Below are 24,109 nucleotides of genomic sequence, written 5' to 3'. Positions count from 1 at the left end.
TTAGTAGTGTTGCCTCCCTCTGTGTACCTCTGTTCTCCACATCACTTGCTGTACATGTTCATCTAGGGCTTTATTCTGTATTCTGTTCTGACACCACCTTCATCATGGAGTAAAGCTATTGGTTACAGAGCAGCTACTACTAATTTACTGATTTACACACACACCCCCTGCCCAAAACAAAAAAAAAAAAACCAAAACAAAACAAAAAAAAGGAAATAGAGCTCAGAGTTGCTTTCAAGTACCCAGTCTAGGAAATTCAAGCAGTATTTCACCTACCTCTTATTGCAAATGTAATACAACATGAACTGTATTTAGTAAGTGCAAGTACAATTCTTACATGCTTTTTAAATAAACCTTCCCTCGAATTTTAAAGGAATCATCATTTCTGGATTTTAGTCTATTAAAAAGTTGTGAGCTTTGAATGTTCAGAAATCAAGTACTCTGCTCAATATAAAAGGTCAAAAAAATGAAAGCAAAAGTGTTAGCAAGACAGTGCAAGTTATCAAAAATCAGCAACCAGCACACTTAGCAGAAATCCAAAAAGTAAATAGAAACTAAAATAAAAATCTCAGTTAGTGAAGGAAACGTGATTGTTTTCCCAAATACGTTGACTCTTGACAATTTCTATATTGTGATCACAGCAAGGATGCTAAGCTCCATCACAGCCTCAGGATGCCCTTGAATTCCCCATTGATACTTGCTTCAGCACGATTTGTTTTTCAGTGTTGACTTTCATTTCTTGTTCTTTACAGACAAAGCTCTGAGGTGAATCATATGTGTTTTCTCTTGGAAAACCTAACAACAGTCCTGTGTCTAGCTCTCTGTCATCTCCATATTTCTCTTAGATTAGTCACTGGAGGGTGCTTGACCAAGCCAGCAGCGATTCCTCCCTACCATGCAGAGGTTTGCCCTTGCCATGCTGATGACACTGCGTGCCATGCCAGGAAGCTGCTGTGTGTCCAGTGTGCCTGGGGTCACTGTGTGTAATCGTGCTGTAGGTATCGAATCAGTCTGTCTGGGAGAGGCAAAGTGTCGAGGAGTTTAATGCGGTTTCTTCCAACAAGGCTTCGTACCTTGATGCGGCATAGGTGGGAAAGAGGTCGTGGAGGCTCTGAAAGACAAGCAAGTCAGAAACATGAGCATAACAGGTTTAAACTTGAGAGGGACAGCTTGGCTTGGCTCAGTGGTAAGAGGAAAATGGGAAGGGGAATGAAAAAAAGGGGCTTTTCTGTAACGGAGTGATGATGTGTCTGGCAGCTCATCTATTCATAGGGAAGGAAGTGAGGCTGGAGGATGGGGTGCCACATCCCATCTCAGCCTGAGCAATGGGCTTTCTAAGAGGATTTAAACAAACCACTTCACAGTACTCAGGTTGCCCAGAAAGATATTACTTGCCCCATCCCTGGAAAGATTCAAGGCCAGGCTGGACAGGGTTCTGAGCAACCTGATCTAGTTGAAGATGTTCCTGCTCATTGCACGGGGGTTGGACTAAATGACCTTTGAAGGTCCTTTCCAACCCAAACTATTCTATGATTCTATGAGTCTACTCAGTCTTCCCACTGAAAATAAAGGTAATATTTACCAAATTCAGTATGGTGCCAGAAAACTAATTCTGATAATGTCTATGAAAAATTTGGATCCTGAGGGAAAGGATGTTTAGGAGAGCAGAATAATAGTAAAGGCTTTAAAGGCCACTGGTGTCTGCTGGGATGCTGTGGAGATGGTCATGCTGCCTGCCTGCCCTGTCTGACTGCATCCCAGGTGCAGCCAAATGGGTTTTCCTGTGCTGGCAATGCTCATTCCCATTGGGTCAGATCCACAGCTGATGTGCATTTACCATCACAAGAGTCAATGACACCCCAGCCATTTCTAGTGCCTCATATCTGGTCCAAAATGTAATTAAGTCTCAGCAGGGAAATTCTATCAAATTTAAGGGATAAATACTAAGACAAGATGCTGACTGAGGTTTTGAATCCAATAGTGGGACTATTTGTACCAGATTCTCTCCTGGGTGACCATACCTGCTTTTTCTTTAATGACAGCCCAGTCCTCATAGCTGTCAATATGCTCCTTGAGCCGGGAACAGAGCTGCACGTTACCCACATAATCCAGGAGAACATCAATGATTGGCCCAGCCCAGCGACTCATCTCTGGAGTAGACACCATTTCACAAAACTTAAAGGAAAAACAGGTTGACTACAGTCAGTGGGACATGAATACACCAGTGGAAACTGCAATGATAGCAACAGACCCCACTGTGTTGGTGGTCCCACCCTTCTACAATCTGTGAGAGCAATTACCAGTTTCTCCTCAGAAAACTTCAACTAAAGCCTCTTTTTTTCTTTGCAACTGAGGACAGAATCCCCTGTTTGCAACCACAGGAGGACACAAGACCCTGGTGTTATCCTAGCTCTGGAGCATGGAAAGAATGCTGAATTGTTTACAGGGTCTAATCCACAGAAATGGGAGGTCAGAGGAGTGCTCACAGCTTTGCCCCAAGCAAGTGAGGGAGCTGCTGAAAGATTCATGCAGCCCAGGGTGCTGTGGCAAATTGTGCTGGGTCCCTTTCCCTTCTTGGGAGGGGCTCTGTGAGGCAGCTGTGCACAGAGAAGGCTTAGGGAAAAAGGGAGATTTGGCGGAGTGCAGCACGTCCTACTTCTGGTGAACCCACTGGTATCTGCAGCTTTTAGGGAACAAAAACCTCACTAAAAACAAGTCTGGAGAAATCTCAGCAGAGATGAATGCCAGGCAGTTTTATTGCCCATAGGAGAACAATCCTGGGCCTAACACAGAAGCATCTTCCTTACTCAGCCCTGGATCAAGCAAATCAGAGCCGTTGCATGGAGGGCTGCTTATGGTGATACTGAAGAACAGACTTAAGGACCTGACTTTAAGCAGTCTCATTTCAAAAAAGTAGTGACTTGTCTTCCCTCTTTAATCTAAATATGTATATTACACCAGACAGCTTCATCTATCTCTGTTAGGGTGCCGCATATGATGAAGATCTCTATGGACTTATCTGCATGTGAGCAGTCAGAAAATTTAAGATGAATTAAATCACGCTGTGCGGATAAGAAGTCAGGCACATGGCTGAACCCAACTGAATAATGGTGATTTAAGTACCATCCATCAGCTTAGTCACTGAGACTGTCTGCAGGCACCCACCAAGCCCATACCAAACAGGAAAGAAATGCACCAGCTTAAATCTCTTTCAGTTTAAGCTCCTCTAACTAGATCACATTTGATTATACATGCATAAGCCCTAACTCAAAACGCATTAAACTCTTGTGTGGATACTCTCATTCAGAAGTAAAATTATATTAGCTCACCTAGGAAACACTAGAGCTGCATAAAATTTTAAGGTCATTTTATTCAAGGTGAGAACATTTACAGAGGTGTTTACTACTCTTCTGACTTTTTAAATTTATTTTTATTTATTTTTTTTTTCCAGTGAGTATCACCATGTAATGTTTCCCAAGAAAATTAGATACAGTAATGTTGGGAGGATCCCAACAGGCAACCCACAGTTCCCTACCTGGACCGCTTATAGGAAGTTCATTTCAGTAAGTTCAGTATAGCTGGCTGTGATTCTACAGTGCATATGTAATTTTCATGCAGTTACCCATGGGACGTGCGAACTGGGGATCTGCACTACCACCTCCAAGCCGTAATGCCACTTTGCTCGAATTTAAATGAGGACACATGCGTAGGGCAATAAAACATGGAATCTTACTGCTCTTCTCTTCTTGTCTCTGCTACAGACCTTGCCTGCCTTTTTATGTCTTCCCTATTTCAAAGCTCAGCCTTCAAAAACATTTTCTGGAATAAAAAATGTTCCAAAACATGTTGGAGGAAAAAAGGCACAGCAAAATGAAGCAAAACAATGCAAACCTGCAACTACAGGCAATGCATTGACTCAGGGACAAAGTGACTCTGGGACTGGGCCATGGCTCGCAGTCTCAGCAGGGCCCTGAATGCCCTCTTGCGGCAGTAGGATACTTCACTCCCCGTGTGCACGGTTTTGACACTGCAGTTCTGCAAATATGAAATGAGATAGCAACCATTTTTCTACATTCGCTTTATCCAGGACACACTCATTTAGTAGCAACAGTAATGATTTATAGTTACACATTTTTCGAATCCACTTGCAGTAGCTCATACTCTTTACTGTATAAAGAGTAATCATCTAGATTTATTATCCTTATGTAATTTTATACAAGAAAATTAAAAATGCACGTATTTTGCATGGAGAAGGCTACAGCTTCATAAGATCCTCTGTATTTCAGAATACAAACCATACCACACCTATATCATGAAGCTGCACCATATAAGACCTACTTTTGTTAGCCAAATTCCCAGCAGTAAGAAGAAAATTTAAAATTATATCAGAGGGAAGGGATTGCTTTTTATCTATATGCATTTGTCCCTCAGTGGTCTCTCTCTAGGCACAGATATAATTTTACACAACTTTGGCTATGTCTGCCTCATGTGATCTGACCTTCGAGGTCATGACTCTGCGAGTGATCTAATATTTTGTTAGGAACTAAAGATAGCTATAGGTGAGATCCAGAGGGAAATAAGGTACTTAAATGAAACATAAACTTAATGAAACAGAACTGGTTTTGAGTGGCTAGAGTATCATAGAGGGCTACAGACAAACCCTCTCTCCTTGCCTTGAAATTCCAACCCTCTGCTCACGCTACATGCTACTATATCATGGTTCAAGAACTAGTGATGATATATTTTATTAATTTTTCTTTGAAAAAATGTGGTGTCCTGGAGCAATTTTGGTGTGACAACCCTCTCAAGAAAAAGACAGCTCTGTTTGGGATAAGAGGTTATTTTCATGGACACTTACAATCCTTTTTTTAAGATTTCTTTTTGTTTGTTTGTTTCCCAGACATGTTACTGGAGAGTAAAGTCTTCTGGAAGACAGGACTGATAAAAAGATCAAGATTTCCTAGGATCTTGTGATGTTTTCTTTTATTCTTTTCACCATGAAGCATTTATTGGTGATCGTCTCTTTGGGCTAAATGACACTTTCTTCTGAATCCCTCAAATCTACCCTTAAACTAGATAGAAGCCAATTTATTTCTTCCCTGGTTCTTTGCAAAATAGAAAGACTTCTGTGCTGAGATTTCTTTGTTGTGTTGCATGTCGAAGCCCCTCTCTAGAGCTCCTTATCCAGGAGACTCAGAAATTGCAACTATTTACATTCATTAGTTTACCCTCACAAAGTGAAGCACTAGACAAGTTTAATTTAACTAGGAGCTTAAACTCTTGATCAGACAAAACAAATCTTGCAGGGCAAATAAAACAAGTAGGTTTCTACTACCCATATGCTACCATCCATATCACACTGCCTGTCAAGAAAACATGCTTCACTCCTGGCACCTCAGGTCCAGAGGAAAAGAATATTGTCGATCTAACGGCAAGGTTGTCAAGATGGCTCTAATTCACTGCAAATTCAGGCAAGGACCACAGCGGCTGTTGCCTGCTCTCCTGCTGTCATTGAACACGGACTTGAAACATTCATAGATTTTGTTGAACCTTTTTTTTTCTTTAAATAAAGTAGGAATAAAGGCATTTCCTCTCACAGGAAAGTTGGAAGAAACAAATACATTAAAGTTATCAAGATACATGGGTAGGAGATGTCCTCAGAAGTACTGTAGGTAGACCAGACATTGCTTACCTGTACTACAGTTGGCTGCTTGGACAGCTGAGGATCATTAAATCTGTCCCGTCTGTAATTTAATGCAGGGTGTGGGCCATTTCCATACTGACATTCAAAACAGGAACCTGCATCACAGCCCAGATCAAGGAGATACTTCAGCACGGAAAGGTACTTCATCGAAAACATGATGGTAGCTGGAAATGCAGTGGGATGGCTTGATATATAGGCGTCAATGTTTGCTCCATGGTCAAGGAGCAGTTTCATGGTCTTCAGGCAGCCATGACGGATAGAGATGAGTAATGGGTTGATGAGGTCAACATTGGGGTTGGCTCCAGCTTGCAGCAGAAGTTCTGTGGCATAGATGTTGTTGTTAAAAACAGCAAAATAGAGGGGGGTGGTGCGTCTGTCCTCGTAAAGGCAGGACCGCTCGTCAGAGAGGGTGCTATTGACATCATAGCCAGCATCGATCAACTCTTCCAAGATGTCATCATTGTTGCGTTCGGCCGCCAAATGTAGAGGGCTGATGCCGCTGCGCTTGACACGGGTGCGGCTGGTCACAGGGATCAGCATGGAGACAATCCTGCCAAGTGAATAGTCAGTGAACAGCAGTGAGCTCTAGGGGATCTACAACTATCCAGCAAATCACAGCTATATGGTTGTAACCAGAAGAGAGAGCTAACTCAGGCACAGGATCAACAGTCTCTGAGAGAAACCAAAGTATGAACTTGAAACCTGTCAATAACTCCCTGTGCTTCTACCTTGTCAAAAATCTGAGATGTGTGACTCCCTCTTTCATGGAGGAACAAGACTTTTTGAAATTATAATCCAGTTTCTGTGGTGTAATGGCACCTACAGGGGCAGTTATGATGGAAGAGGTGACGTGCTGGCACATCACCTACCCTGTTGTAACTCTTTTAGCTGACAGAGTACAAATGGCAGACACTCAGCCAGGATCTCCCAGACATTCTGTACCTTCATTGTCATGCTATGGGTAGAAATGGAGGAACAGGCACATGGCCTCTGGCCTGAGGTGTCATCAGAGAGGCTGTATCTCCCCACCTCCATTAGGATTGCTTTATTGCTCAGCAGAGAAGGGCACCAGAACAAGGCATTAGTATGTCTCCTGGGTCACAGCCACAGCAAGAAGCTTGAGACCAGAAAGGACATTGAAACCAAACCTCTCTCTACAAGGACTGAGCTAGGATAAAATGCATATTTAGTTTCCAGTTATTACGCTGGATTGATCCCCATCCTGGAGGACCTCATTGTGTGGCTGTTGGTGGTGGCAAATCCATGGGACTATCAACTTCCATCCCAGATCATGAAGAGCCAAAAGGACAATTAGGAAAGGGGAGAAAAAGAAATAATATTTTCCAGGCTGGTTCCTATGCTTTAGCCCAGGGAGAAAAAACATACAGACAAGTCCTAAACTGGAACAAATAGGGATTGCTATTGGAAAGTGTGATGTGTCCTTAAACACAGCAACATAAATTAAGCTGCTTTCATTACATAATGTGAAGTTAAAATATAGGATGTAGAGGAGCCCCACAGTTGCAAATCCGTGACCACTTTTATGTCTCCATAGGTGTCATTGGAACTGTATTACCAGCCCCATGGGTTAAACCCTCATTTCATGCTCATGAAGTTGGGCGGTTTAGCTAAAGCACTAGGTTGATTCTGTAAATGCAGAAAAGTTACCTTAAGCTACTTCCAGAAAGAGACTAGGGACCATTCAACCTGAGTCTGCCTGCTGTCTCTGGAGATGTCCTATATATCTAAAAAATGAACTTGGGGAAGCCAGCAAGCTAAGCACACCTTCTTGTCCTCTTCTTCCTCCCGTGCAGAATCCTCTATTTAGCAGCCAACAGCTCTTCTAACACACGAATATGCAAAGCTCAGTTTCCTACCACATACTGCTTTTCCTTTAAAATACTGCATATCTTCAGCTTGACTGCCATGGCTGGTCACAACACTGGGCCCTCAAACATATATTTACATAATGAACTAAACCAAATATAAGCACTAGTCTCAGGAAAACCTTTGTCTGGGATGCACTGAATGATCCCGTGAAAGACTGAGCCTGCAACCCTCCCAGGAGCTGATATAAGAGTTGAAGGATTATGTTCCTATTTACATGATGGACTGTTGATGTCTCCAGGTTACTTCTACATCTCATTTTTAATCAAAAAGGCTTTTAAAATTATGTAAATATCTTGGGAAATTAGGCTTGTTATTTTTTTTTTTTCTCCAAGTAGCCTCACTAACCTTCCAGCGCTGTGACACTCACGAGGGAGCAGGAGGTTTGGGTGCTGGTGAGCTGGCAACTTCCCACCATTAGCAAATGTTCTGTAAGAGCCATAATAACGAAAAGGGCACAGAGCACTGTGAGGACACCATGTCAAGTGCCAGCATTAGTCATCCCATGATCAACTGTTTTGAAGATTTAAGAGTCTGTTTTGTTCTTTGCCTCCAGCCTCATCTGCTTCAGCCAGCATTTCACATCTGAGTTAGAGGCACTGCGTCATTTCTGTCTGCAAGGGGAACCTGAGCCTCGCTGCATGGATGCCACATTGAGGCTCTGGCTCCAAATGCTGCAGTCTCCCAGACCTGTACCCCAGACTTATTTTGGGAGCAAAAGCAGGAACCATAAAATTTGCACCAGAGTTTAATTTTGCAGCTTGAACCTGTCTCTCTTCCTCATCCTCCAAAGTGGGCTGGTTCAGTCTTAGGGTGCCTCTACGTCTACAGTCTCTCCTGTCTGTCTAGAGGGAGAAGGCAGCTCAAGTGAAGGCAGCCAAGGCCAGACAAGCCAGACCACATCCCATGTCTGTCACAGGGCTGAGCTTCATGCACAGTTTTGAAATAGTGCTGAGCTCCCCCTCATCCCTGACACTTGCTTCTGTGATTTCTATTTGTTAGAAATTATATGGAGGAGGAAGCAGAGCATCTTTAGTATGAGTGTGCCAAGAGTTTATTGACTTGCATTTATTTAATAAATCTGCCCACGCTTCACAAAGTCTTCCCTTCTCAGCATCTCAGTTCTGAGGGGGAAGGAGTTAAATGACTGCTTGCAGTTGTCCTACAGCTGATGAGATCACCCTTATGAATGTCAGGTCAGTATTGACAAGGTGTCATTTAAAATAAACAAACACCACGCAACAAGAGTTGACAGTTGAGCCTTGGGATCACGTTCTTAGTTTTTTGATGGTAGGGAGCCTTTGTGCTCTGGCAAAAATTTGAAGTGTGGAATTCCTGCAGAATTACGTATTAAATCTGCAGGAATACAAAGAGAGGTCACTGTGAAGGGTGTTATTTTACTGAATACCAAAGGAATTAAGGATGATCAGCCAATTGGGCTAAAGCTTTGTCATTTAAATAAATATTTATAAGAGAAGACATTTTTCTTTTTTCTTTTTTTTTGCACTTAGTTTGTAGCAGTTGTGCACAAAAATTTGTGCACAGTCTTTTACAAGTGAAGGAACCTAGAGTTTGGACTGAATTCTGGTCTTACTTATGCTGCTGATTGTTTGGAATAATAGATGTGAGGTCTGATTCAGGCCTTTTCTTTCATAAAGTTGGGATGGACTCTGGTTGCAGAGTTTCCATATAAATTAATTTTCAGATCAGGGTGTGGAACTATAGGGGGAATGAAAAGATTCAGACAGCCGGTCCAGGCTCTATATGCAAACTGGATTCAGACCAATTTACTGTGCTTTCAGATGAACTTTTTTGAAAGTAAGCACCTGGAGCTGGGTTCTGTCTCTGGCACATTTCTCATCTAAAACATGTTTGTTTTCAATAAAATGTCTTTGTGACTCAAAACCTGGAGAAAATTTTGAATCATGCCTGCATTTGTCTATGCAGGGTATTCATATACATGCTGTAAGTGTACAAACCCATAGCAGAAATTCACACTGAGCTGCCCTGTAGAATACACAGCTTGCACAAAGAAGCAGGCCTGCTCTACAGAAAATTAATATCCTCAGGTCTATCAAAGTGATTTGAGAAGCTTAATCAGGATTCCCAAGGAGACCTAAACACTTCCTAAAAGATGCTATGGTAAGGTGTAGTTCTGTCAAAGTCTTAATTCCTCAGACATCGTGAAACATATAAGAATATGCTCTAGCAGTTGTTTGCAAATATAGGTTTACTATCCAGAAAGTGTCTTTGCAGTTGTTTGTATTGTCTCCTTTGACTATTGCTGAAAGGATTTTGATAGAAACTGTGATGGCCAGAAGGGTCCACTAGAGTCATCAAAAAGGTCTGTCACTGCAAGATATGACTGCGTTTTGCAAAAATAGCTGTGGGCCACTCACCCTTCCAGCAGCCAGGAGTTAAAGGCAAGAGCTAAAAGTTCTCCTTGGATCAGAAGAGAATGCTAAGGAGTTCAGGCTCAGAAGAATGCTGCAATCTTCCAAGTCTTGAAAGAACTAGGTAAACACTATTTACATGACAGTGCAACAATCCTATCCCTAGACAGCATCTTCTAAATTTATATCCTTTATCATAGGCTGTATATTTTCTCCTCCTCCTATAAACACCTCTACTTCAGTGAGGACAGGCAAATCTACCCAATTCCTGGTTATTTTTTCTGTTAGTTACTTTCCCACTGTTTTAAAAATGTGCTCAGCTCTATCCCAAACACCTTTCATTTCAGAAACGAACCACTGGATCGTTTTATCCATGTCTATTACATTTAAGACTCATTTAATCACTCACTAATAAAGTATATTTTGCAGACCGTGAGTAAATCTTGTACTTCTTTTCTGAAGCCTTTCAAGTTTCCTGAAAGGTTTCTAAAAGGGAGGATACCAGAACTGGACACCATATTCTAGCAACAGTCTCACTAATGCCCTAGAATTCACTTAACTTCTTCCTGCTGTCAGCATCTGAATTATTGTAAATAAAACCTGAACACACCAGAGGTGAATGCAGCGTGTTCTGCTTGTGCAGAATCACAATGAGGTCATGTAGGAAAGTGATTGCAAACTATGCTGCGATGGCTATTGAGGACTAATCCCCTATTCCCCACGTGCAGATGCTTTTTTATTCTATCTCAAGCATATTTTGTGGAACTCAGTTTAATCCACTTCAAAGATAAATGAGGTTATTTATCTGTAATACGTGATATCTTAGCAAAGCTAAAGGGATCTTGCACCTCACATTCCTGCTTGCTCCATCCCATCCCACCCTTCCCATCCCATCCCAGCCTTCTCATCCCATCCCAACCTGCCGACAGTTTTCAACCTGAGCTCTGCAAGCAGAAAGCCCAGTTCTCAGCTGGCAGCTCCCTTGCTCAGAATGCTCAGAATTAGGTCTGGGATGTTACATTCCCCTTTTTATAAGCACTTTGGATTCTTGTCTAAAAGACAAAACTATGAAATGAACTAAAACTTACTCGCAAATCCCTTTTTTGGCTGCTATGTGCAGAGGCAACAGTCCATCCTTATTGGCTTTGTTAGCATCTGCTCCCTGGGACAAAAGAAACTCCACAATAGATATGTGTCCATTTTTACAGGCTTCATAAAGAGCAGAGGCATTATCACTGGCTTGAGTATTTATATCAGCACCTAAGAAGGAAAAAAAAAATTGTAGCACCAAAAAGTTAAATCAGATGGAAACAACATACTTTTAATGAACATAAGGGGTGACCTTATTAATGTTTACAAATATACAAAGGGTGAGTGTCACGAGGATGGAGCCAGGCTCTTCTCGGTGACAAACAATAGTAGGACAAGGGGTAATGGGTTTAAGCTGGAACATAAGAGGTTCCACTTAAACTTGAGAAGAAACTTCTTCTCAGTAAGGGTGACAGAGCACTGAACAGGCTGCCCAGGGAGGCTGTGGAGTCTTCTACTCTGGAGACATTCAAAACCCGCTTGGACACCTTCCTGTGTAACTTCATCTAGGTGTTCCTGCTCCAGCAGGGGGATTGGACTAGATGATCTTTTGAGATCCCTTCCAATCTGTAACGTTCTGTGATTCTATGATTCTATGATATACATCTCCATGACACTGGAGCTACAAAATATGCTGGAAGGATATGCAAATGAGGTCACATCAGAGCAAAATGAAAAAGTGATATAGTCATTTCAGTTATATACAGCTATATCATAGATCTCCACTTGTTTTAATATGATCTGAATTTTAGGAGGAAGAGTTTAACATGGGTGGCAGCCAGTAGTTCCTAGTCCTAAATCCAGGCTCCATTCAGCTGTATCTCAAAGGCAAAAACTTTAAAATGTGACGTTCTTTATATAGCATGGCCTTTTCTTTGGACACAATAATTCCATTAGTATTTATGTGTTTACACTATGTATATACACTATTCTTGAGCAGGAATTTGGACCAGATGATCAAAATAGGTGCTCTCCAAAATTCTATTACTATGTATTTATTATACACATTTATTTGTATTTATATATATTTATACTCTCTATATTCACACTTTAAATACATTTATACTATCTTTTAATACTAGTGCATATCCAGACTAAAATAGGAGTCTATAATATGACATCAGCATAGTACAGAGTAACAACTTTAATTAGCTTTTATTTGGGCATGCCTTAGTCAGTTGATATTTTATGTCAAAACTCAATACCTGTGGCCATATCTCTTAGTTTCACAAGGGTCCAGGTTGGGCTCCAAATGGTAAGTTTTATCAAGAAAAGATAAGTATTATTAATGAACTACTAGATTATTTGGGGCATTTTTTTCTTGAGCTTGGGTATGTGCTTGACTTAACAAACCACATGCAAGAATAAACCAAGACTTAATACTTTTTGGCCACGAACAATTTGGAATTTAGCTTTTTCTGTGCTAGATACTTAAGGTCTCAAAGCCTGGGCTTTGACTGTAATATACTGTACCATGGTGTCTTCAGCAAGGCTGCTCTATGTGTACTCTAAATGGGAATGACAGTTCGCTGGAGTTTTGCTTCTAAAACCCAATAAAGAAGCCAATCAGTCTCCCGTTTGATCATGAAAACTCCCTGCCAAAGAGAACATTTCCCTGTGCTGGCACCCCAAACTGAAACATCTGTGTTGTGTTTGGCCTTTTGAAGATGTTGTAGCTGGAAACATCAGGAGAATTGCAGTGACAAAACATAACACAGGACTATGTTCCTAATGAAAATGAAATTAAAAAGAAATCCTTTTTATGATGAAGGTTGCTCATCATAAACAATGCCATGATATCATCCCTGGGATTCTCAGAGGAGATTTTCAGGGCCTGAAAATATTGGACAGTTTTATTAGATTGTCTCCTGTATATTTTTCTCAAAATTGAACTTTAAGAAAATCCTAATATCTATCTAAGTTGAAACACAAATCACATTCTGGCTTAGCTTCTAATATTGTAGGCAGTATGATGGAATAACTGGTCATATAAAACTGAATTGACAATGCTATCTGGACAGCAGAACACATTTTTTGTTCCCCAACTGTCATGTCTTTCTTGACTATATTAATGGCTTCAGAAGTTCTTCTTATCTTCGTCACTGTTTAGCTCTTGTTCCACAAATGCAGGACCCAGTTCTTGCCTACACTGAAGATATTAGCCCACATTGAAAATAAAATATGCCTCCAAATAGTAGTAAAGTATGCTGTGCTTATCGTAAAACTGTTTTACATGAGTGGAGCAGTAAAAGATTCACTCTGTGTATGTGTTTGAACACATACACGTGAGGGAGAGCAAGTCCGCTTCTCCTTAATGTATATCCGTTAACTATACAACAGTACTTTATTTTCAGCAGAATTCGTTAGCAGAGGGGAACTAACCTTGCCCATCACTGCACATGTTTGTGAGCAGATGGGGTTGGCTAATGTTCAACTTCTGCCATGTATTATCACCTACAGTTGTCTTTTATGGATTTTAGGCTACATGTTTGCAGCAATATGGGTTTCAAAAGCTGTCAGGTAATGCAATTAGCACCATATTATTTCCCAAAGTAGGTGGCCACAAATGAATGATGAAGCAGCACGTTTATCTAGACCATGCTGTCTCGAAGACCCTACACAATTCAGCCATCTGGAGCAAAAGTGTTTTCAGCACTTCTGCAGGCTAGGCCTTGTCTCCAGAAAAAACGAGCTATTCAGAATTAATGAGAGCTTCGAAAAATTAAGAATTAAATGACTAAAAGCATGTGACAGCTCATCTGTACTCACCACATTTTGCCAGGTATCTCAAAGCTTCCAACTGCCCACTCTCAGCTGCCACAAATAAAGAAGTGATCCCATAGGTATTTGCAGACTCAATCTTGGCACCCCCTTTCACCAGGATATCCATGATCTCCAGGTCATTTCGGGAGACAGCCTCATGGAGAGCAGTCCATCCTCGATTGCAACGATGGTTGGTATCAGCATTGTACTGTACCAGGAGTCTTGCAGCCTCTGCATTCTTGCGCTCACAGGCTGTTTTGGGAAAAAGGGAAGTGATTAGGATGGTTTTCTGAAAAGATTCTGGGTGTTGTGGTACCCGTTCCATGTAGCAGAAAGCAATATAATGCAACTAGACCATAGTGAATAAGATCAAAGATGAACCTACGTCAATGTGAGGGCCAAGGCTGTTGCCAAATGAGACTATGTGGAGCTCATAAATGATGTGCAGTGAATTCAGTCTTGAGCCAGGACCTAAGGGAGGCTAAGAGTTCTGTGCAGCACTTGTGCCAAGCCTGGTACTGAGGCGAATCCAGACCAGCACATTTGTACCGACTGGACCTCGCAGTGACACAGGGAGGTTGCAAGGCACAGGGGATAATTTATGAAGGACAAATGTGTTACAGAAATCACATGACCTGAAGACTTTCTTTCAAAATTCAGTGCAAACTGACTCTGTATCTTACTGCCCTGCACTGCAGATAAAGCTCTATACAGACAGGGAAAAAAAAAAAAGCTCAAACAAACAGTGGGCAGAAAAGGATCCTTAGAAAACAATCATATATGTGAGTCGGTAACACTCTCTTGGCCTGCAGAAATGTATAGTTCAGGATCATTCTGAGCTAAATGCATTTTCTTGATAATCAATAGTATTTCGTTAATTTTTATTCTACCAATTTGTTCCACTGGTTTTTGAATCCCAAATCATGAGGCTTCCTACATATTTTTTCAGTGTGGACCCCAAACCAAAGGTATCTAGAATAAGCAGTCACTTTTACAACCACCAATTAGTGCTTTTTGTACAATGTGCAGAAAGACCAGCACATTCCACACCAATTGTTTTTTTCCTTGAAATAATAGTGTTGTCTTCTCACAGAGACCCTGCCTTTTGGTTTTGATTCTGTCCTTGGGACATCATTGCCATTGCTTCCTCTACCAAATATAGCTGTCACTCACGGATACTGAAAGCATCTATCTGATTAGGCACTGCTGTGATTACATATGTATAGATCTGCAGAGTCTAACTGGCATCTCTACTAGGGATGAATAATTTGTTATGATAGATTTTCCCTCCTTTTTTGCTGGAGGATAGACCAGAAGATTTTTGCATCAACACTAGCACATGCTTAATAATAGGTTTTCTCTGGCTAAAGGGAGTTTTCATATTAATGTTATTGTTATTGTTACTATGAGTACTACTTCTATGACTATTGTGTGTTTAATGTACATTTGAACAGCTTTCCTCCAGCTGACTATAAGCCAGAATTTTAAAAGGAAGATGTTTTAAACTAAGCAGCTCTAATGTCAGGCATCCAAAGTTGGAGGCAAGATTCCTGTTAAAATCAGTGATATGAGCTCTTTACTGGTTTAGAGTGCTAAAAATAGTCGTGACAGGAGCAGTCAATAAAAGAGGAAGAGACATGAAGTGTGAGAGATCACCTCCATTGAATCTTTGTGATATCATGAATGTAATGCTGTTCTACTGAATAATTCTCTCTGACTAGCAGCAAAATCATTTGTCCACGTTAAACACTTTATCTATCTCATTGAATTGTTTATAACCTTATGCATCTCCCATAGCACATAGCCTGGCCTGGCCTGGCCCACACAACATATGAATCACTGGCATGTCTACCGGTACTGTACCCCCACCTCTAACAGCTACTTAAGTCCTGCTGTTTACAAAAGCATACATATTCCTGTACTGTCCAGATTCCTGCAAAAGCACCTGCAGCTCTGTCTCAGTGGTGCCAGAAGAGCTCAGCATCCCTGGAAACACAGCCACTCACCTTTGTAGAGCGGTGTTTCTCTGGCCTTGTTGGAGATGTCGGGCTCTGCCCCAGCCTGCAGCAGGGTGAGCAGGCAATCCAAGTTGCCACGGCTGGTGGCCAAGTAGAGAGCTGTCTCCTCATTGAGTGTGCGCTGGTCGATTGTGCCAGGGTATGCTGTGAGTAAATGGCAAGCCCAAAGTCATTATGGCATGTAGTAAGTACACAAATATCTGCAGCACCGTCACCTTTCAAAATCCTTGGAGTCTGAGGTGAGTTTTCATTATTTATTTATTTTCCTTTTCCATGAGCAAATAAGAATATACTATAAAATCACTATGCCTCAGATTAAGTGTGTAAATCAGTAGCAATTTAGATTAAAATGTTCAGCTATCACTAGTAATACTGAAAGCTGCTGAGTAACTGCTCTTCAGTACTAGCTTGAATGAAAACTATGGTAGTTAACCACCTTTGAGCACCAACAAAGAAGCGCTGGACTGGATCTCCAGCTGGTGGGACCTGGGGCAATTGCTGTCAGCTACGGCAGCCAAGCAGTTCACAACAGCTGAGAGCTCAGCTACAAGCCTTTACTGTGAGAAATCCTGGCTTGGCAAAATTCCTCAAGATACAATTTTCTCCTGAAGATCCTAACTTTCAGAGGCTTCAGTCTGGAAACCTATTCTCAAAGAGAAGGTGAAATTAATATACAGTCAGCTTGAAAAAATACTTCACATACAGTTCCAGGCAAGGACTGGGCTGCTGCTAATCCTGCTTTTTAGTTTATTTGTATTCTTCTTCTCCCTTTTGTAATGAATTAGTTTTAATTTCACTGACCTTTTTGCAGCAGGCTCAGGCAACCCACTTGGCCATAGTACGCAGCTTCATGGAGGGGTATCCAGCCGTCCTTATTAGGTTTAGAGAGGTCTTTTCCTGATTTCATCATGTTACATACTGCTTTTTCATCTCCATCCTTGATTGCTGCCACTACGGGGTCAAGTTCTCTTTAAAACAAGATTAAAACCTGATTACTGTTTCCTTCATTAGCGAGAAAATATTGTATTAAATATTTGTGGCCCTAAGGTGTCTTGCTACAGAGCCTGTAGGCATAAAATTTGTCTTCTCTAATTTGGTCATTTGCAGCAGAAGAACCACTGGCTGGAGGTGCTGATCTCTTTGCTTTGAGTGTAAGGAAAGTGTAGATGTGACTAATCTCTGACAAAAACATTTATATATTAAATATATAGAGTTCGGGGAGACCAGCTCTAGCTGTGCTCTGCACCCTGCCATGAGCATCCATAGTTGTGATAATTACATCACCCTCCCATGTGGTGTTTCCATTTAAGATCTTTTAAACAAGATCAGCTTTGAAGAGAATTACCCCTGTCCATTCCTGAAGAAACTTTAAACTTTGATTTGGAGGTGGCTTAGCCCTTGAGCAGAAATTAATCTCCATTAATCTTGTTCTTGTGTTTTAAAGATACCTCCTATTTCTCTTATGCAAGCCTGTTTTCAGGAGTTAGCTGGACCAGTCATGAAGAGGGGTGAGCCCTCGTTAGATCATGTGAACACTACAGTGGTGGTCTGGGCTCTCCTTTTTCAGCCAGGGATTAAAAAAAAAGTATCCACCCATCCAAATGAAATTCTGGGCTACCCTTTGTGACCATGCCCCAGAGAACCCCAGCTGTTATTTCAGCACTGAGTACTCAAATTTTCAGAAATGATAGCCACTTCAGACACCATAGACCTTCAAATATATGTCTTTGGTGTCCCTATAAGACTTGTTAGGTGCTAGATACTTCTTAAAATCTGGTGTTTAGAAGGCTGCTTGGGAGCAAACCCATTAGCTTTGTCAACAAGTCCACTCTTGCAAAGCTCCTAGCCAAGTTAGCAATTCCCAAGCAACAGCAGCAGTCAGGGGCCTCTGGAACCCTGACTGGGACCTGGTGCTAAGCTGTGAAGTGGTTTGTAGTATGGTCCATTTGAACACAGCAAACCACTGTAAGGCTATATAGGGTCAAGTAACTTCTAGGAACAAACAGTAAAAGGAATGAAAAAATATTTGGGAGAGAATATTTTAAAGCCTCTTAGGAGTAAAACGTCATTGAAATGTGTAGGGTCACTGCAAAGTGTTAAAGTAGTATTTCAGTTTTTAGCAGTGAAAAGAAAAGTAACATGGAAGTCACCTTTTTTAATGCTATTGCATTCTGAAGCTTTCAAGAAGGCACTCACTGTGAAAATCTACTAAGTGTGCTCCATGACACCTAGAAGTGGGACAAAATGAGCAGCCTGCAAGCGAGCTTCGTCCTGACAAGCCTTCCCTTTGCCAAGGAGGCATTCTGCCCAGTCTGGGCAGCAACCCATGTCCCTGAGCTCTGCAAGAGCAATTGCAGAGCAGGGCTGACCTGGGCACACCGGTTCTGCTGCAGAGCCACAGCGAGAGCTTCTGTGGGACTTCCCGCTCTGCTGGAGTCCCAGCGCTGCCTGACAGTCACCATACATGGTACCACGGCCCAGCAGTGCCCGCAGAAGGGCCTGTCCCCCTTCTTCCAGCCTGGCTGAGGCTGCCGGCTGCACAGCAGGAGCTGGTACCCTGCAGCCCATGCAGGCAGGATCCTCGCCTGCGGTGGGCAGCCCTGTGCTGTGCCTTCCAGTGCTAGCACCTCCTCCTGCTCTGCTGAGCTGTGCTGGGAGAAGTCAGCCACCGCATGGCTGAGCTCCAGGACAGCAAACACCACAAGGGAAGAAGCATTTTTTTCAGTTCTAATGGAGACTTGCAATAAATGAACATGAGCTATATTTTTTCAGAGACTGAGAACAAGAGAATGCTGAAAACATAGGAGAGTTTTTGGTTTGAACTAACTTTAAAATCTTGCAGCCTTGAAGGCAGAGATACTGGGGAGGGAGGTGCATGTCTCAGAGAAGGAATACAGTATGTGATGAAGGTCATGCAGGGCAGTGACGATGGGAACAATCAGAAACTTTGGTTATGACAGTAGGTTTACAATGCCATGACAGAGTGAGATCAGATACAGGAAAATACGGGCAGCCTAGCACAGGGGTCCTCACAAAGCAGACCCTTGGTACAACGTCTGCATGTAGCGCAGGTTACAGGAGCAGCACAGGATTTCATTGCCTTGCAGGGGCTGCACAGATCAACAACCTGAAAATCACACAGGCTTCATTAATTTCAGCTTGCCCAGAGGTACCCAGTCTGTGCCATAAACACAGATATTAGCACTGAAAAAAGTCACCAAACTGCTTCTTTGAGGATAAACTCAGTGCCTGGGGTAGAAGCAGGTGAACACAACACAGGTGCCAAGAAATAGGAAAACATACCATTTCCCAGGTGAAAAAATACTTGTTCCCTCTTGTTCCTTCTCTATAGTTGTAAGGAGTGGTCACAAGACAGCAGGGTCACAAAAATAGCAACACTGGAATGGGGAGAGATATGGGACACAAAGCCAGGCATTTAGCCTGAGGAGATAACAGCTAGAGCAGGCAGCTGCCTCCCTGGCCACAGCCCAGCCAGGAGGAACTGCCTGACCTTCTATTAACTGCTGGACTGATGTCCCAGGGACACTGCTGTACCTCCATACCATATAGAGTACCCTGCGGACTAAAACCGAAGTGGCTAGTTTTGTGTAGATAATAGATTTTTATACAGGCATTTGAAATTGAGCATTTTGTTGAAGGCAGTCAACAGCAACAACTGGCATGTTTAGCTGAGAGAGCAGGAGGAGATGAGGATCTTGGTCTTTAACAGCCTCTGGCACAAGGCTGCTGAAGACATCTGTTGTTCTATGTAAAGGTTCATGTTACACATGCGGGGCTCCTCGTTTCCACCTCAGGATTAGGGCACAGGATAGTGTTACCAGTGCTCTGTGAGTTACTGCGTGCCAGGTGGGCCATGGCAGATCTATGTGCATGAGGCTGGCATGCAGCAAACGCAAGGTGAACCGCATTTGTTGAGACCTCCGTGAAAGCAGTGGGTACCTAGAATCTGTGGTAGGGTTAAAAATGTGTGAAGAATCAGTTACTATTCTGCTCGAGCCCTCAGATGTTGAATGAAGCAAACTTCTGTCAGGGTCCTTGACCTTAAATGATTCCCCAGTAAGATGAGGGGGTTTGCTGGACCAGGCTGTAAGTGCTTTAGCCAAGGAAATTCCAGATCAGTACAGAAAGTTTAATGAATCTCCATGTGAAATCCTTGTTTTCTGCTTGGCTCATAGTTGGCTGTTATAAGAAACCAACACATTCTGCAGCTTGGATTTCATCAGCTATAGAAAAGATGAGTATTAGAACTATGGAAGAAGCCTGAAAATCTGATGAAATCTTAACCTTATAGGTGAATCAAAAGAATTACTGCATTTCAAATGCCAGTAGCCAAGGAAATAAATACTCATTGCAGAAGAGATATATAGTAGAGACAATTGTGAGTGCTGAAGATGTTCAGTGAAGCACAAAAAGATTCAGGAAGCTCCTTCGGTTCCTGGCAGCCTGGTGAGAAGCAGGCAGCATGAAGGTGAAGGCAACTGTCATCCCTGCCTGGCTTTGAGACCAGGGCTATAAAACAGCCATGTATCATGCTCTTCTGTGGATTCCTAGCCACATTTTTGCTCTCACTGGGCAGCAGAGGAGGACTAGCTCTCAGCCTTATCCCAGTTTCATTGTGGACTGAACTCTATTGAGCTCAGTGCTGCAGAAAAGTCTGCCCTCCAGCCATTGCACCCAGAGCAGGAGAGAGGCATGCAAGGTGTGCAGAGCACCTAATGAGAGGATGCAATTTCTGTGTGGCCAAGGGGAGCTGGCAGGTGATGAGGGTGTGGGAAGCTTTGTGTTTCAGCAGAAAGAAGTTTCCACATGTGTCAGGGAGGGCAATGTCAATGGAGAGCTGGGTACAGAGCCTGGATCAGCCAGGGTGTGGGATACTATAGAGCTTGGTGAGGGACAAAAGGAAGACTGGTGGAGGGGTTTTCTGCAAGACACAGAGAAGTGCTGCCTACAACGCTTTCCTCTCTTCATCTAATAAAAGCAGGTGCATGCATCTGTTCTGCCTCAGAGAAAGCTGTAATAAACCCATCATGGTGCGGACATTTCCACTACACACAGGCACCTGGGCAGAGCTCCAACCACTTGCTAGCCTGTCTGCTTTCCCCATCCATGACTGTGTAAACCTGAGCTTATTTACAGTCTCTGCCAAAAGCAAAATGTGGCCAGGAGGATCAAAGTCAGTCGAGCTGGTTCCCTTCTTGTGCAGGTAAGATGTGGTATGGCTCCCCAGCAGCCCTCCTCAGTGTGGCAGGACAATCAGGTATTGCTGTGAACAGGCACTGCATCTTGGGAGCATTTATAAAATACTTACTTTGAAGGACTGGACTTTCTTACCCTATTTATATACTGCAATAAAATGTTTGTTTTCCCCACCATTGAACCATGAACTTAATACCAATGCAGTTGCTATCAGCACCTGCCTGCTTCATCTACCATGTTCATAGAGGAGCCAGCCTATATAAATAAATGCAGGCATCCCTTCCCTGCTGTTCTTGTCACCACAGAGCTACCAAATGACCCAGAGTCCCCAGGGCACATGCACTGGAGGGATGGACAAGGATGAAGGAGGAGAAGAGAACAGGGGAGGTTTGGGGTAGGTCACCTGCAAGAGCCTGGGCATGGTCCAGGGCGGCTGGGAGGTTGGAAGGAAGAGTGGGAATGCAGCAAGGGTGCTGTGCAGGTATCAACAAGACCTCTCCAGGCATTTAATGAACTCCTCCAGATGAACATCACCATTTCCCCCCCACCAAACACCATCGCCACCCAGAAGATCTGGCTGAGGGGGAGAGTGGGCAGCAAGGCATGTTTTGATCGCAGGGAAAAGCGGGAGAGAGAGGCACTTACACGGGCTGGGATGTGCTGGACATGCTGCCGTCGTACCTTCGTCTGAACCCCCAGGCTGCCCCTGAGCTGGACGGCTGAGGATGGCCTCTCGGCTGGGCCGCCAATCTGGAGTGGCGATGACATGAATGAAATAAGGAGAAATACTCCGAATAGGAGAAACAGGTCATGTTGAGGCAGAAACAGAGACACACATCCACAGAGACGGAGCGAGAAAGCCTGTCGGTCAGGGCTTTGAATAAAAGCAGATGGCCACGGGTTGCTCTGTGCTGGATTCAGCTGCTCGCTCGGCTCGAAATTATTTTTGGCCCTCTGAGGAAGCGTCAGGGGATTCAAATGACCATATAAGACAACAGTGAGGTTAACCCTACCACCACCGCACAGGAAGCAGGCATGAGGCGAGGTGACATTCATCACCTCCGAAGTGCCACGCGAGCAGGTCAGAGGTGGGGGTGGAGGAGGACCCAGGGCCCCCGGGTGCCGGCTCCATTTCCAGCCCAGCTCTCGCAGGTGGCAGAAGAGTTCAGCAATGCTGGAGATCTGGAGCTACAAGCTGCAAAGGTTTTCCCTCCAGTGAGAGGGCAAAAGCTGCTGGGCTGAGGCAAAGGCAGGGCAGGTTAATGAACAGAACTGCAGACACTGTCTTTTGCCAAAATAGCAGGTGTCAAAGGACCTTCTACGAAGGCAGGACCAAACAGCCAGGGAAGCCCTTATTCTCCCACACACTGGGTCCCTGCCACAGAGCTGACAGTACAAGGGCACGGTAACGACACTGAGAAGCCATGACCTTTGATGAGAGCAGGACTGCCTGCTGTACAGCATCTTGATTCTATAGCTATGAAACGCACTTACTGCTCATCAAATTGTCCCCAGTTTCCCAGCCTTGGAAACCAGTCACAGGTGATAATGAGTGAGGTGTCAGAGGACAGTGGAGTTATGAGAAAGAAGGAGGAACAAAACTGCAGTTGCTCCCAGCTTATTACAGAAAAAAATAGTTTAGAAGGATATTTTTCTATCTTACTTGATTTTAGGGTGACTTTGTAACCTCTTCCTCCCCCTGCCCCCATTGAGAAATCTGCCTTTTAAAAAATGAAAGGAGAACAATGTCTGGTTTGGAAACTGTCAGCAGATGTCTCTAACCCACAGCCCGGCATCACAGGGGAGGGAGATGCTGCCACGCTTCTTGTCTGGAGCTGCTCTTAGCTGAGTGGTGAGATTGCGATCAGACTCTGATCTGAAATAACTACATCCTTTCAAGTCTGCAGTATATAAAAGGTAGCCAGCTCACACTGTTTTATATGCCTGTTTTTGGCCTCTCCTGTGTTTTCCCCTAACAAATGCTGTGTTCCCTCTCTGGCGAAGCTCAAGCCCAGCATCCAGCATATCCATGGGGGAAAGGAGCTGCTGGCTTCAGCAGGCTTGCTTTCATTCAGGAGGCCATGTAGCAGTGTCCCTTATTTTATTTGTTGCTTAAAACAGGCAACAACAAGCAAATTCTCATTTTGTTGCAGTGGTGTAAATTGTTGACCCCATTGGATTTATAGCAGACTCTGGCTTTCAAGCTAATGACAGACTCGCAGAGCAGCCGCTTGGCAAAGCTAATTAGAAAGCACGTGTCCAGGCAGGGGAAGCTGTTTGGCCCTTTCCAGGCAGGGTGTTTGGGCTGGGGCAGCTCTGACGGGCACTCACTCACCTTTGCCACGGGTAGATGCGGTAGGGCGGGTTGTGGCTGCTGGCGCGGCTGGGGGACGCCTCGCCAGGACCTCCCACCAGCGGCTTCTGGGCAGCTGCTGGACCCACTGGGTCCTCTCCCAAGCTCTGCTGGATGGCCATCTTTATAAGCTCGTCTTCACTCAAGCTACTGTACAGACTGTATTCCTCGGAGCCTATTGTTTGTCTTTGAGTATTTGCTGCCATCGTAGCCATTTTATGTTATTTTGCTTTCCTGTAGGAGAAAATTGTGATCATCAAAATCTGGAAAATGAAAGAAAGAAACTCAACTATCATGTGCTTTTGTTCAGCTCTGCCTCTTGATTAGACTGACCAGAAAACCTTCAGAAATCCTTCACCAGTGAAAGAACATTATCAGCTAAAATCTGCATGTGAACTTAATGAACTAACTCATTTCTATCACATAGAAGTAACTGATTTAGCTGATATGTAAAAAAGGGAAGGGAGCTGCTGCAAGCAAGGCAGGTTTTTATCTACTTATTCTGGTTACCACAGCTCAAGAGAAAAGTAGGTAAAGGAAATCCCCATAAGATTAGAGATACAACTTTAAAATGAATTTATGAATTTGCCTAGGAAAATGCCAATAGATATCTCTCTTTTTTTTTTTTTTTTTTTTTTTTTTTTTAATGTCTTGCTCTAATTGCAGAAAATTAAGGGAAGAGATT

General features: G+C 43.2%; 1 protein-coding gene across 2 annotated transcripts; it reads right to left on the bottom strand.

Annotated features, from left to right (window-relative positions):
* Positions 1–974: 974 nt before the first annotated feature.
* On the bottom strand, positions 975–23,639 carry ASB2 (ankyrin repeat and SOCS box containing 2; the record flags this gene model as incomplete). Of its 2 annotated transcripts, XM_080346032.1 has the most annotated exons (9): positions 975–1,111; positions 2,022–2,175; positions 5,693–6,254; positions 11,073–11,244; positions 13,843–14,088; positions 15,843–15,998; positions 16,656–16,822; positions 21,717–21,821; positions 23,407–23,639. In XM_080346032.1, 9 exons carry the CDS (start codon positions 23,637–23,639, stop codon positions 975–977), a joined length of 1,932 nt encoding a protein of 643 aa, XP_080202158.1. The 2 variants fall into 2 exon arrangements, with proteins under 2 accessions (XP_080202158.1, XP_080202159.1); XM_080346033.1 differs by lacking the exon at positions 21,717–21,821.
* Between the last annotated feature and the right edge of the window lie 470 nt (positions 23,640–24,109).

Source organism: Nesoenas mayeri (genome assembly GCF_963082525.1).
Source record: "Nesoenas mayeri genome assembly, chromosome: 5".
Classification (NCBI taxonomy): Eukaryota; Metazoa; Chordata; class Aves; order Columbiformes; family Columbidae; genus Nesoenas; species Nesoenas mayeri.
This window is presented reverse-complemented; position numbering and strand designations above follow the sequence as displayed.